The sequence below is a fragment of the Enoplosus armatus genome, chromosome 24 (assembly GCF_043641665.1).
Source record: "Enoplosus armatus isolate fEnoArm2 chromosome 24, fEnoArm2.hap1, whole genome shotgun sequence".
NCBI classification, from domain to species: domain Eukaryota; kingdom Metazoa; phylum Chordata; class Actinopteri; order Centrarchiformes; family Enoplosidae; genus Enoplosus; species Enoplosus armatus.
The window spans coordinates 8,116,222-8,130,927 of NC_092203.1; the positions used below are offsets into that span (position 1 = coordinate 8,116,222).

At 41.5% G+C, this 14,706-nt stretch overlaps 1 protein-coding gene across 3 annotated transcripts in view; it reads left to right on the forward strand.

Annotated features, from left to right (window-relative positions):
- The window catches only part of filip1l (filamin A interacting protein 1-like), a 40,202-nt gene that overhangs the window by 23,056 nt on the left and 2,440 nt on the right, over positions 1–14,706 (forward strand). The window contains exons 1-2 of one of the 3 annotated variants that reach the window (XM_070930454.1): positions 3,520–3,645; positions 8,671–11,975. In XM_070930454.1, coding sequence (XP_070786555.1) covers positions 8,786–11,527 — 2,742 coding nt within the window. In that variant the 5' untranslated portion in view covers positions 3,520–3,645; positions 8,671–8,785 and the 3' untranslated portion in view covers positions 11,528–11,975. Of the gene's footprint in view, positions 1–3,519; positions 3,646–8,670; positions 11,976–14,706 lie in introns of those variants that run through there. The other 2 variants (XM_070930455.1, XM_070930453.1) reach the window with 2 other exon arrangements.

Genomic DNA, 14,706 nt, shown 5'->3' on the forward strand with positions numbered 1-14,706 from the left:
GTAGACATCTTAACTACTAGGCCACAAGGACGCCCTGGGGCGGACTTTTCTGACACAGTATGAAGACTGTTGGTTTGGACATGGCCTTAGAGGGCAGGTCACAGCTGGGCCGGGCACTAGCAGATAAAATCCTTTCATTCATCCATGTAGCTCATGTTGTGTTATTTGTACACTCTTGGATATTCCTGGAAGTTTCAGCTCAGAAGAACATGGCGACACGTTGAAATGCCAGAAGACCATGCCTCGGGATTTAACAACTGCCTTGCCGAACCGCACGTTACTCATGCAAACCAAATCCCAAACCTCTACATTCTTCTGTGTATTGTCAGCGCGATAGTCATCCCATAGAGGTTACATAATACATCTTCATCTCCCCACTATTTGTCATTTGGCAGAGGCTTGTCACAGCAAACATGTTTGTGTGGCCTGATCTTGTGTTTGATCCCCGACATCTGTTTCAAGTGTACAGTACTCAGGGCCCCGAATACGTCCATATCCAGAAATAGAATCTAATTTTGGATGACCGAATTGTTTGTTCCAAGAACAAACAGTTTGTTGCAAGGAAATGGGAGAGAACACAAAACTGAAACACATCATAGTTTAGAGATGGAGCTCAGTGGGCAGTTGTTGGACTCTGTGACACTGAATCTGCACATTGTGAAATATCGCATTTTAAATCAATCCTGCTTTACCCAAGCGTGCACTACAGTTCCCCAATTCCCATAGCCTTGTGGCAACGTATTACAATGATACTTTAAAGACGTCAGAGTGCTTTAGGAATCTCAGCAATAGAGTTGTCATACTTTCAAGTGGACACAGGAATTTCTTTCTTTGAGGGGCGAGAAAGAGTCGAGACTTCAGTCTCAGCAGGGAGCCCAGCCCAACTCCTCCAGCCTCTGATCCCTTGGCCTTTAGCTGTCAACAGCACATGTGACAATTACCATACGGCGCTTAGAGAAAACCCCATCACAGTGTTCAGCGTACTGAATAACAAGTTTAAGACTTGCAGTATTCTCCAAACCAAATCAAATTTGGTGTGTTTGCACAGGCAACATGGCGAGTTCCTGACCAAAAACAAATGCTATCTTTGGCTTCTATTGGCGCCGTGTGCTCAAGCTGGCCATCCAAACTTTTTCACACAGCCTCATTCATTATCGTCCAACAACAGTCGCCTCTAATAGGTCGAAAACGCTGTGATTAATTGCAATGTTTTTACATAAGTTGTCGGGGCCACATGTTTTCAGTTTACCTCTTTTTAGGAACTCGCGAGTCGTCTGGCTCCCGCTGCGACTCACAAAAGCTGCTCCATCTGTCACTAAATGAACAAAATTCAGTCACAGTGTGTACGCTGGCATTTGTTGTATTTGTCAGCATTTTGAGAAAACCTAATTAAATTTAGCTTGGAGTACACTGTTAGCCAGAGATGGAAGATTTCTGTTTTACATTTCTGGACTTCAAGTTGTCCAGAAGTTGGTGAAGCTGGTTAGTTAATGCTTGTGGACTGATCATACCAGCCTGGTTTCCTATCATTTTCCTATCAAGATTGATGTGTAATTACATCCTTTAAAGCTGGAAATTTAATGATAGCACAACGGGGACAACCAGGGACTTGTAATTGTGGTGCGTAATGTTTGGCAAACGTTCAGTCGAGAGGAAGGGTCATGAAGTCAGGTTGGATGATGTGCGTCAATTGACCATTTATGCCTGTTTAAACTGTATTGGTCAAAGATGTATGACATGCTAGTATTTTTAAATACTAATCCTGCTTAGAGCAGCTTTAAATTAATCCAGCAACTCTGTGTCCTTCAGCTTGGTTGGCAAAGCTCGTAACATTTAGTAACTGTGACCTCAGCCATTGTGAAGCCATGACATATTTTATTCAGTGGGCAGGAGACAGGAAGAGTCTTGCCCTCGTTATTTCATACACGGCTGGAATCAGTTAGAACCGCAACATATGCCTGAAAGCATGTAGCGACAGAAAACACTTTGTGTTTCTACAGACCGACATGTATACGTGGCTAATTTGCTGTCTTATTGCATGTCATGCATTGTCGCCTCACAACAAACCTGCTGTTCTTGCACAGTGTTTGCCAGGAAGTACTTATGTCCTTACTAGAGTGGCCCAAATGTTTCTGCACCATGCCGTGTCACCAGTCCCATTGTTTGAACAACCAGGGCACATTTTTCTCAGAACAATAGAGACACTGACAGCAAAGCAATAACTCTCTCTATAAAATTGGCTCCCATCATATGACAATAGATGACGCACGATGTTAACACTTTTCAAAGATGGATTTAGTCACCAGCTATAGTGTGAGAAATGTATGAGTTAGGTAAGAGCAATCTGATAATGAAAGTAAAGACTGAGGCATTGTGAACTGAACAATGTGCCACTGATAAAGAGCAATGTGTGCTGGCTTAAGCTGTGATTACACTGCTGCATAAAAATCCATTATTTTGTTTGTGGAGCCATTAGCGTGAAGCCACTTTTACACCCACAGGTAAGATGTTTAACTGTGAGATATTCTCACAATATTGGCTGCAAGATGTACTGTATTGTAGTAGTGGAAAGTAACAAAGTACATGCAATCAAGTACCGGACTTAAGTGCAATTTTGATGAATTTGTACCATTTTCCCACTACATTTCAAAGCGAGATATATATATATAAAGTGTGAGCTTTATAGGTGCAGTCTTTATGCTAAGCTAACTGTCTCCTGGGTGTAGCTTCATATTTACTGCACAGACATGAGAATGTTATCGATCTCATCTAACTCTTTGCAAGAAAGCAAATAAGTAATTCCCAAATTTTGAACAATTCTCTTAATAAAAAACCATCATTTTTACATTGACAAGGATCTGAATACTTCTTCCATTACTGATGTATACTGACATAATGTACCAAATCTCACTGTAAAGACTCCCTAGCATGTTAGCAGTGTTACCATTCCTCAGTGAGAATAAGAGGGTGATGCTACCAGCCAGCTAGCAGCTAGTAGCACTCCATGATAGCGAACAAACTGTGAATATACATTTCACATGTCAGAGATATGTGTTACATGTCTTGTCTTGTTCTTCAGCATCGGTCTCAATTACAAATCCTCATCCAAGAATTTCTTATTAACTGCAAGCTGATTCTTTTTTCCTCCCTCCTTGGCTGAATAAATGACTTATGTTGACAAGAGCCAGAAGGAAACACTGTAACTCGAACTCCTTGTCTCTCTTCACCTACTGCCCTGCCTCCAGAGCAGTGACAGACCCGGCAGATATTTCACACATTACATACGTCAAGAAAAACCTTTCCCTCTTCGCTGCCACATCCTTTAGTTAAACAGTCACTTTCGGAGGCTCGCTCAAACACTCAGACTCGGCACACTCATGTGCACACCGCACAGTTACACATACAAGCAAGCACACCCCCTTCTTGCTAGTCTCTGCAATGCATAGCTCCATATAAGGACATGTTGATGATGTAATGGTCCATAGGCAGGGAGCACATCCCTTATTGTTTGGTCTGACTGCAGGAATGCCCACATTACAGCTACTAAGAGAGTGAGACACACACAGAGAGGAAGAGTTGAGGGTCGGTGTTGTACGGCAAGATAATGAGCTTATGGCAGTGAAGCTGGGAAAGCCTTTGGCACAGGTAGGCACAATGAACATTACTACAAAAATACTTTAAAAACTTTTAAAAGAGTTGTCGATCTCTTGATTGGCCTGGAGACGTACAGATGTTCAGGGTAGCATCATGTCATGCTCATGTTCTGAAGTATTTTGTAATACTAAGTAAGTTTCATGGTGTGTGTTTTTAAATAGTTCTTCTTTTTTGGCTTTAGAGTTACTGTTTTTTGTGTAGTTGCTGTAAGTTACTTGTGAAACGTTTGAGGATCACATCTTTAAAACAACTAAGAAGTAAATAAAACTCAGTCGAATAATGTTGTTTTCCAAGTCAGCAAAAGCCGACATTTCAAAAGTATCTCATGGTATTTAATATAAGGAAGTTCAAGTTTTTAAATCTTTTTGAAATGTATTAAATTATAGATAAACTGAAGTGGGAACTTCATTAATGTCTCGAAGCAAGGGATTGTATCGTACCAGTTTAATTTCACATTTAATTAAATTTGACATCCCCATAAAAATTATTAAGAATGTGAAGGAGCAGCTATTCTAACATGCTGAGGAGTCTGACCCAGTTGTCTGCCACTGCAAACACCAGCAAAGATATTAACTATTTAGACATTAATAAGGCTTGAATCTCAGTCCTGTCGGAGAGCGGTGTTGAGCAGGAATTTGTAAAGGTAACATAAATGTAGAAATACTGACCCACACACAAGATACCAAGAATTAATAAGTACAAGGATCATGGCATCCCATGTGCAGTAGAGCAAAAAGACGTATGGCAGACACTAGATTGCACATATTCTGTGATTTTACTATATGTTAAATACATACTGTATGTACAGGACGGAACCAAAAGCAAGTACTTTTTGATGGCTTGTTACTGTCTGATGGATTAATTCTTCCCGGATTGACTGTGGGTGAGATGAAAGTCTTTATTCTAAAATGAGATATGAAAGTAATGACTCCTCGGATTACTGCTAACATGAATGAATTACATTAATGACACCGATATTAATGAAATTAGGAGTCATCTTAAGAATTTCTTTGCATTGAACAGCAGCTATGCTCTGTGGTGTTGGGGATTTGGGGGATTTCCATAATGTATGTTCAGCATTTTGGAAATACTGTGTAATCTAATTTATTCATACACACACAAAAGGACAGTCACATCTAGGTCTCTTTTAGTGACACACCACTCCATTAACCATAGTATCACTACCAGGAAGTTCATAAGTATCGACGCTACATATTTTACACATGTTGATTGCACTCTGGGGGCATATCACTTATCCTGTGTGGACTTTAAATACAGTCCATGCGCTGCATCAATCAGCGTCCCCCCTTCAAACTCTGGCCCACCATCCACAAGTCTCTGTTAAAGTAGAGGTGGCCGTGTGTGTGTGTGTGTGCACAGGATATATTGGTCTGTACATACATGACCTAATCACTTGTGGTTAGGAAATGGCACAGCAGCCCTGACATATGGAACGTGTAACACAGCTTTAAGCAGCGGGTGAGCCACAGTTTCCAGCTTCGGGAGCCACGTGAAGAGAGGGAAGCCCTCTGTAAAGCTGTAATGGTGTGCTGGTGTGGCTAGTTGTGACTGCTCCCAACTGGATGTTTCCTTTTCTTTTTTTAATGGCATTTATGTTAGCTGACAATTTGCAAAAATATACTCGCAACAACGCCAGAAACAATCCTGTAAAGTTAAGATATCCCACTTTACCACCTTAACCCGACAAATGACTCCGTGCAGCCCATTTTTCCATGACACATTAACGACCCACAGTGGTGGTTGTGCATCCGTTTTTAGGTACAGGCTGCAGAGTGGGTGGTAAGGTGTCTTGTAATGTTGATAGCCATGAAGCTGTTATGTCACCAGCTTTATGTGCAGCACTTTACAATTTATTCCTCCAAAATAATGTTCTTTCAAGCTGTACGAATGTCTGCTTGAGCTCTGACGACGCTCAGATAAAACATGGAGATGGAAATGTGGATAAGTTATATTTATGTGTTCCCTGAACGCGTATGGCAACTGCTTCTACTGACTTATATTAGATGACGAAAGCTGGTCAGTTGAGCTGCTACGACTCATTAAAGTGTGGTCGGTCTCCAACATTAGCAAAGGGTCAACTGCAAGATAATATCTTTTCACCAAAGGTCACTCCGTCTGTTGTACTAAATTATATCTAACAACAAAAATGGTCTCAGATGTGGCTCTGTTGGCCAAATACTCTCAACTGTGTGTGTGTCCTTGATGAGAAAAAGTTCAGGAACAAGTGATCTGGACCAACATTTCCCTATGTACCACAAAGTACATTGGGAATTGAACAATATAGCCTCATAAAGGGCTAGAAGTGATTTCACTGGTGTGAGGCGAGCTATGTATTTTGGGCAAAGGAGCCATGCAGTTTCCTCCCAAAGGATTTGCCTTTATTAGCGCCCTTGTGTCAGTATACAGGATTCATACCCAGTTCAGGACTTTAAAACAGAGTGATAGGCAGAGTTTCCAGCCCTACTAGGAAACAAAGTACATTTCTCTTTCTATTTTGGCTAATGACATCACTCGAAAAACAGTGGGGACTGAGATAAGAGATTGAATAAACAGTGATTATAGACGACAGGCTAGTTTGCAAGAGAGATGTCTGCTTGTTTCGCTTAGCAACTCAGTGTTTCTACATACACAATCTGTTCGAAGAAAGTGTTATTTTTCAACACATATATGTTTCTAGATAAGGTGGGCATACTTCCTTTGCACGACAGTCTTATCCAGAGTCCTTGAAAAAAGTATGCAAGATGATTAACTTATTTTATCAACACTTCTGGCAGCCAGAATATAAGAAGGGCAAACTTAAAGTCAACAAAGCTGGACAGAAAAATAATCCTGGAATACTCACAGACCTTGAATAAAATTACATTAGGGTTTGGTTTACAGTATGTGTTGAAAACCATAACACCTAAACTGCTGGAATAGCTGCCTCGTAACACAGAATGTCAGCGATGGGAGAAGTACTCAGATCTTTTACTTTAATTACAAAAAGCAATAACTGGTTGTATTTTGTATTCATGGTCTGAATCTCCAATGTAACTAGTACATACAGTTGTTAAATCAATGCAATGGAGTGAAAAGCACAATATTTGCCCTCAAACTGTAGTTTAGTACAAGTACTAAGTGACATGAAATGGAATTACTCAAGTACAAGATCCTCAGAATTGAGTAAATGTAGTTTACTTTACTTTCCATCACTACAAAATGTTAACCAAAAAAGGCTGTGTGGTTTCTACTCTGACTATACCCTGGTTGAATGGCGCATCCTTGTGGGACATTTGTTTTCAGTTTCAACAGGATACAGTTTACATAAAATGAAGTTAACAGCATAATTCATTATGAATAATAAGAGTGCATTTGCGTCTTGAAACCCAACATCTCCTATTCCACCGAAAACACACTAATAAGAAATTATTATGCAAATCCTTACAACGTTTTATTGAGTGTTGTTCGGTCTGGATCTAATGGCAACACATGGATCCAGTCACATGTGTCCCCCTACCAGCTCCCACCCTTTAGCAGCTACTGAAGAAAGAAATGACACACACTGCTGAGAAGTGACCCGCCCTACCACACTTACATCATGGCCCACAGCTCCAGTGTACATGTGGAATTAGTGATCCCTGAGAGTGTGTGTTTGTGTGTGTGGGGGGATTTCTGTATAAACTCTGTGGGACTGTAATTGCCTTTGGAAGCAGGGGGAATTCCTTTAAATGTATAAGAAAAAAAATGGGGAGGGTAGGTGGTGGTGGTTTTGGTAAGGGGGTGGAGGGTTGGTAGTCGAGGAACCCCTTAATTAAAGGATTGTTCCATGCCAGTGGGCCATCTGTGTGGAAATGCCTGGCAGCTGCACACACAGCAGTCATAACATACCTTCCCCAGAGGCTGTAGGCACTTTGGTCTGGTGATGTATGCATGTGCCAGACGCACTGACCCCAGCTACGCACCGTACTTAAAGAACTGCAACTGCGTCCAGTGGCACATGTGCAATGTACATCATTTGTACCCCATCAGGGCTTTGTATGTAGAAATATGATATAGAAGTAGTTGTGGAAATATAAATATCACATATTCTCCCTTTCTACTTAATTTTTATTTTACTGCAATTGATTTTTGTAGTCTGTGTACTTTTGTTTTACTGATTTGATTGTGTTTTGCCTTTGTTTATCCTATCCTAGTATTTTTTCAGCATCCAATGAGCATACTCTACACTTGAATACATAGTTAATGTTTGATGAAAGATACACTGAAAGAACTGCACCATTAAACAACAGCAACTTAGTCAGCTTAGAACATCCTGGTCAGAAACATCCATATAATTTTTACAGTATTGTGAGATAATTTTCAGAGGTCAACATCAACATTTGGCTGCGTGTCAGTCTTTTCCCATTATTTCCCAGAGGACTTAATATGCCATATGGTACACCTTCAAATCCTGTGGAAACTTTTTGAAATGCACTGATTGTTAAACTCAAGGTCCAATATTTACAGCAGTAACTCAGGTTTCCAAAGCAAAGGAGAATTAGTTGGCAACAAGGGAACAAAAAAAATGTAACCACAGGTATTTCAGACTACCAACCTGAGAGAGTTAAAGTAATGCTTTTTATGATGTGTTAAATTTTCCATGACATTACAACTTTAGTCCTCCTCAGAAATGCTGGGAAAATAACAGTGTTTATGATGTGTCAGTGCTTTGAGAAGTGGGCCCAATGGGTAATGACAGTGGGGGTGTAGAGTTTCATTAACACCTTTCATATATAACATAAGCAAATAAAAGACATTTTAGGTATATTAAGGATTTAAAGATGTGTTGCTCTAAAATTAACTCGCAGTGGCATAAATAGAGACTAATATAAATGCAACGGCAGTGGAAAAGTAACTATTTTGCAATAACTAACATTTACATGTTTGGTGACATATCTATTTTTCTGTACTTTCTATATGCAAGTTATGAATTTGATTCCTCAAAGGTCATGTTTGCCTTGTCTTTATTTTTTACAGGTTGAAGCTGTTAATTGATCAGGAAAAGGCCTACCAAGAAAGAAAGGACGAAGAGAACAATAAAAAGGTCACAAGCCTGAAGGAGGAGCTGACAAAACTCAAATCATTTGCGTTGATGGTTGTGGATGAACAACAACGTCTCACTGAGCAGCTGAATCAACAAACAGCTAAGGTCCAAGAACTGAGTGCCAGTGCTTCACAAGCCCAGGAGGAGCTGAGCTCAGCTAATGCCCATCTGCAGGAAGAGGAGCAAAAGGTCTTTCGCTTGGAGGCAGAGCTGCGTGCCCAAACCAGTCGATACCATCAGGAACAAGAGGCCATGACTGCCAAATTGACCAGCGAGGATGCCCAAAACAGGCAGCTGCGCCAAAAACTGTCAACTCTCAGCAGGCAGCTTGATGAGCTGGAGGAGACCAACAAGACCTTACGCAGAGCTGAGGAGGAACTGCTAGAGTTGAGGGACAAAATTAGCCGTGGTGAGTGTGGAAACTCCAGCCTCATGTCTGAGCTAGAAGAGTTACGGAAAAGGGTACTTGAAATGGAGGGAAAGGATGAAGAGTTGATCAGAATGGAGGACCACTGCAGGGACCTCAACAAGAAACTGGAGAAAGAGGCCAACCAAAGCCGGAGCCTGAAGGCTGAAGTCGATAAACTAAACCACAGAATTATGGACTTGGAGAAATTAGAGGATGCATTCAGCAAGAGCAAACAAGAATGCAGCTCACTCAAAGGCAACCTGGAGAAGGAGCGAATGGTGTCTAAAGTTCTGATCAGTGAGCTGGAAGTCTTGCAAGTCAGGGTCAAAGAACTGGAGGCTGCTGAAAGCCAACTGGGAAAGACAGAGCTGACACTGAAGGAAGATCTAACCAAGTTAAAGACTCTGACAGTCATGCTGGTAGATGAGAGGAAGGCAATGGCAGAGAAGCTAAAGCAAATGGAAAACAAAGTCCAGAACAGCACTGGCAAACTTCAGGCTGAACAAGACAAAGTTACGTCAGTCACAGAGAAGCTAATTGAAGAGAGCAAGAAAGCACTGAGGTCAAAGGCTGAGCTGGAGGAGAAAATGTGCAGTGCTACAAAGGAAAGGGATGACTTGAAGGCCAAGTTAGGGGCTGAGGAGGAGAGGAGCAATGATTTGGAGTCTAAGATCAATATGATGAAGAAAAGGTTGCAATCGCTAGAGACCATAGAAAGAGAATACCTGAGAAACAAAGCTAAAGAGGAGCACATCAAAGCACCCATTGCTAACCGCTTCCAGCAAGAAGACAACAAAGTAAAGGACTTGACGCAGGAGGTTGAACGCCTCAGACGCAAATTAAAGGACATGAAGGTGGTAGAAGGTGACCTCTTAAAAACAGAGGAGTTTGAATCACTGGAGAAAAGATTTACCAATGAACAAGAGAAGGCTAAAGTCTTGATGGAGGAGCTGGAAATATCCAGGAAAGAACTTTCAAAGTACCAACTGGCTGAAAAGAAAGAGTGCAACCAAGAGCATGTTCTTTATAAACGCTTGAAGGAGGAGGAGGCAAAGTCTAGCCATTTGACCAGAGAGGTAGCAGCTCTGAAAGAGAAGATCCATGAATACATGGGAACGGAGGAGTCCATTTGCCGCATGAAAACTGACCACTCTACACTGCAAAGAAAACTGACCCAGCAGGAGGTCAGAAACAAAGAACTGGCCAGGGAAATGGAGACACTCACGAGAGAGCTTGAAAGATACAGACGCTTTAGCAAAAGTCTTCGCCCTGGCATGAATGGAAGGCGCTTTTCAGACCTTCATGTTTCCACCAAGGAAGTTCAGACAGAGCCGCTTGACCTCATGTCTCCCAACTGTAAGACAATGGCACCACTGGAGCGTGCTGTGGTTAACGGGAAGCTGTACGATGAGAGCGAACCTGAAGATAATGCAAATTACAGCAACGAGCTTCAGCTCACCAAATGCAGCCCCTCACTTATCAACAACGTGAACAATCTAAACAACAACTTGAGAAGAGCGCGAGTCCCGTTCCTTAAAAACAAAGACACCCCCAATCAGGTGAATGGTAAAGTGCAACCACGGCAGAATGGCAACCACGTTCAGCCTGGAGATGTTGTGTTGACCCACAGTCCTGGGCAGCCACTGCACATTAAAGTGACTCCTGACCACGGACACAACACAGCAATGCTAGAGATCACCAGCCCGACCACAGAAAACACCCAGTCATTCACCAGCACTGCCGTCATACCCACAAGTGGAGGTCCACCCAAACAGAGAATTACCATTATCCAGAATGCTTCCATATCCCCTACTGCAAAATCCATTTCCCCAACAACAAAATCCAAAGGTTCCCCAATGACTGACGAACCATGTTCACCAGATAGGGCCCTATCACCTTTCACTATGGCTACATACTCAAGAGCAATGACTCCAGACTCTTGTGGCTCTGTAACACCAGACAGAGCCATGTCACCTATACAAATTGTATCGGTTACAACAGGTACCCCTGACCGATCCCTCTCCACGGAGCCAGTAGAGGTTGTTGGAGGGCACGCCGTCTTCCGTGTGACCCCAGAAAGGCAAACCAACTGGCAGGTCCAGAGGTCTAACAGCTCTGGGCCAAACGTCATCACTACAGAGGACAACAAAATCCACATTCACTTAGGGAGCCCCTTCATTCAGAGCATCAGCACTCCGTCGCAAACACTGAGTCCATGCCACACGCCTGGACTCCAGGAGCAAAGGACTCAGGTGCTTGCAAATTGCAGTACTCCTACTGCCAAAAGCAGCAGCAAAATCACAAGTAGCATCATGATTAAGCCCACCTCCACCCCAATCCAAAGGCCATCACAAATTACAGTAAGTAATGTCTATGACTGACCTGATAACCACCAAAACCTTCCATCCCATCCTTTGTTACTAAATCCCGCCCATGAGACCCAATACAACCATAGACCCTTATACCCCAACTCTATACCCTGATACATTTACATGTTTGTTTTACTTGATTTATGATCTTAAACCAGGGTTTGAATGTTTTCCTTTTTATTTTGGTTGGTTTGCTTGGTTCTGTGTGATTTAGTTCAAACAATTGTTTGCCTGCATGAGAAAACAATACCATTTGAAAGCACTAGAAAATTTGATATAATTTGACATAACACCAGGTTTTAACTTATGTGCACTTACTGTATTGTACTCAGTGGCCAATTTGCCGTGTAGTCAGACTATTCACACTGATGTATCATACTAGTTTTTATACTTCATATTACACATACTGCATTATGATTAAGTTGTTTGGTTTTCTGAGAATTAAAGTGTGAAAAAAGAAGTGTTAAGTTTTATAGTTTGTCATCCATGCTTGCCAATTTCATTTATTCACTAAATCCAGCATGTTTTGAATGTGTAAAATTAAAAATAATCTGAGGAAAATGCAATGAGATTGAAATCAGTTGTTTGATTTGCATTTGACGCTGCATGCACAGTAACTTTTTTAACACACATTTCAATCCAATGTGTTTGTTACACAGTGTGTCAAAAGATTACAGTTCACTTTCTCAGATTTTAACATGAAGACTGTCAACACTTTGTTAGACCTAATTAAATAATACCCAAGTGGAAAACTTGTCTGAAAACCCTTTGTGCTCATACTTTACCAGATTGCAAGACAAAAAAACCCTTCTGGGATGTGTTTGCTTGCTTGAGTTAAAATCATAGGCTGATGTCATAGTTTCTTCTTACACCCAGAGCACAGAAACCCAGTGACCGAGAATGAAAACCAGCGTGATGTGAACTTAAATGATACAACGGAAACTCTGCTTGAAACCTTTAAACCTCCGAGTGATGCTCCATAATGCTGCTGTCGGAGGTGAAGCAAGATTTTGTAGTCACAGCTGTTCTTCTCCAGTGGACATGGTTAGGATAGTAGATTACTGAAACATGCTTACAATTCAATGGACCATGAAAGTCATTTAAAAGTTTCAATTATCCTCTTGCTTGAATGTATCAGACAGTGTAAAGGTTGTTCACTAGATTAGATCACAAGACAAATTGATTTCTCTCTGGTCCTCAGTGACCAACTAAATTAGCAGCAGATCAAGGCAGTGGTTATCGAGGCTATACTTTCAGTTTACTTTGACCATCATCCAGCACGCTGAGCAAGACACTCTACCCCTGCTGGGTGCTTGGGCAATGCTCTGAAAATGACACTATTGATTCATCTGGGATCGACATACTATAACAAAGAAAATCAAATCTTTCACTGCTGGAAATCAAGAAAAAACTGCCCTTTATTGCCCATTTCTGAGAGCGCTGCCACCAGATCCCCTTCAGAAAACTTACAGATACAATGTCTGGGTCTCAGAAACACTAATGTACATGTTGATAGCTTAACCTCTTTTGGTCTTTAGTGGTATTTAGCAGAAAGTCTCACTTAGCTTGTTATTCATTGGGTAGTAACCCAAAACGTTTGTTGTATTTTGCTTTCTCCCATGAATCATGTCCTTTTGAAATGAGTCATCACAAATGTTTCTCCATGTATATGCATTCTTCTACATGCGGTTTTATGTGCCCACGGTGGAAACGTTACCACATACGTGCAATTCATTTAAATCAAATCTGTACCGAAGGTCAGAACATGATGATGAGCGGATGGAGACTGAAAAGAGAGGAATGGAAGGGATGTGGGAGAGGAAGAGAGAGGATAGAGTGGGGAGGATGTGGGATGATTTTATACAGTACATTCATTAATATCATGTCTCAATGGATAGCTAATGTTGTAGTAGTTTTTGGTAAGAATCATAAGTCATAATAAGAGTAAAGTAAGTACTGTACACATGTTCACATGCATCACAGCTACACAAGCAACCATACATTTCAAACAACAGTTCATTGAGCTTTAGTTTTCAAAAAGTGGATGCAGAACAAGTTGATACACACTGTACATATCTGGGGATTATGTGTGTGCGTTTACAGACACTGGCAGTCTTGTTGGTACAGCATATCAACAAAAGCTGGTGTTCTTTGCTTCACCCAGGACACAAATCAAGCCGAAACAGTGAAGAAACTAACACTACTTGCACCAAACATGTTCAGTTCAGGATCCTCCTTTCCTGAACTCATCAACATGAACATCAATTTATTAAATTACTCTTTAATGGACAACAAGGAGACAGGTATCTTTGTGGTGGACAGAGCTGAGAGCTGATAAATATTCCAAAATACTATGAAGTCTACCAAGTCTTCAGTGTCATTTAGACAGCTGTTGCAGGAAAGTGTAGAACCCAACCCACACACACACACAAACCAGTGTGACAACGAGGAGATGATTGAATCAAGCATTAAATTGTGAGTGTGAAGGAGCACAGCTGGGGAAACCGGATCCAAAGCAGTCTGGGTGTGTTAAAATGATGCAGGGGCTAAACAAGATGCTATTCATTAGACCACTACTTGAGAAAGCATCCAGCAGCTGGGATGCTGTCTGCAACCTCAATTACCCCCTGACTCATTTTAGACTCAAACTGTACTCATCTGGTTCAGCCAAGGAAGACAAATCTGCAAATGGTATCCCTGCCAGACTGATAAAATGAGTATCAAGTGACGCGCTGCAAGCCAAAGGGTATTTCATTGAAAAGCCTGCAGTGATGCTTGCTTCTGTTGGCTGAGAACGAGGCTGTAATCACAATGATGCTGCTCATTAACAGCAGCATTTTTGGGGGGTGAAATAAAACATCAAAAACACCAAACATCGTGATGTAATTTTAAACAATCAGCTACTGATGTGAATCAAGTGCGGCCAAGAAAGTCTAATTACCAAAGCTGCATGCCAGAAAGACAAGTTGTGTATAACACCGCAGGCGAGAGCGGATTTCCTCGTTTTAGCCCACAATGATAATAATCGCAGAGGAATGTGCTCACCTTGACCGACAGGCACAATAAAACCAGGGAAGGACAATTAACAGCAGTATGGGGGCTTTCTCTAAACAAAAGGCTTCATGCTGCGTGCGAGAGTGTAGACGCTGTGAAAGTAGCCTCTCTCACACACCAAAACAAACCTCGTGTTT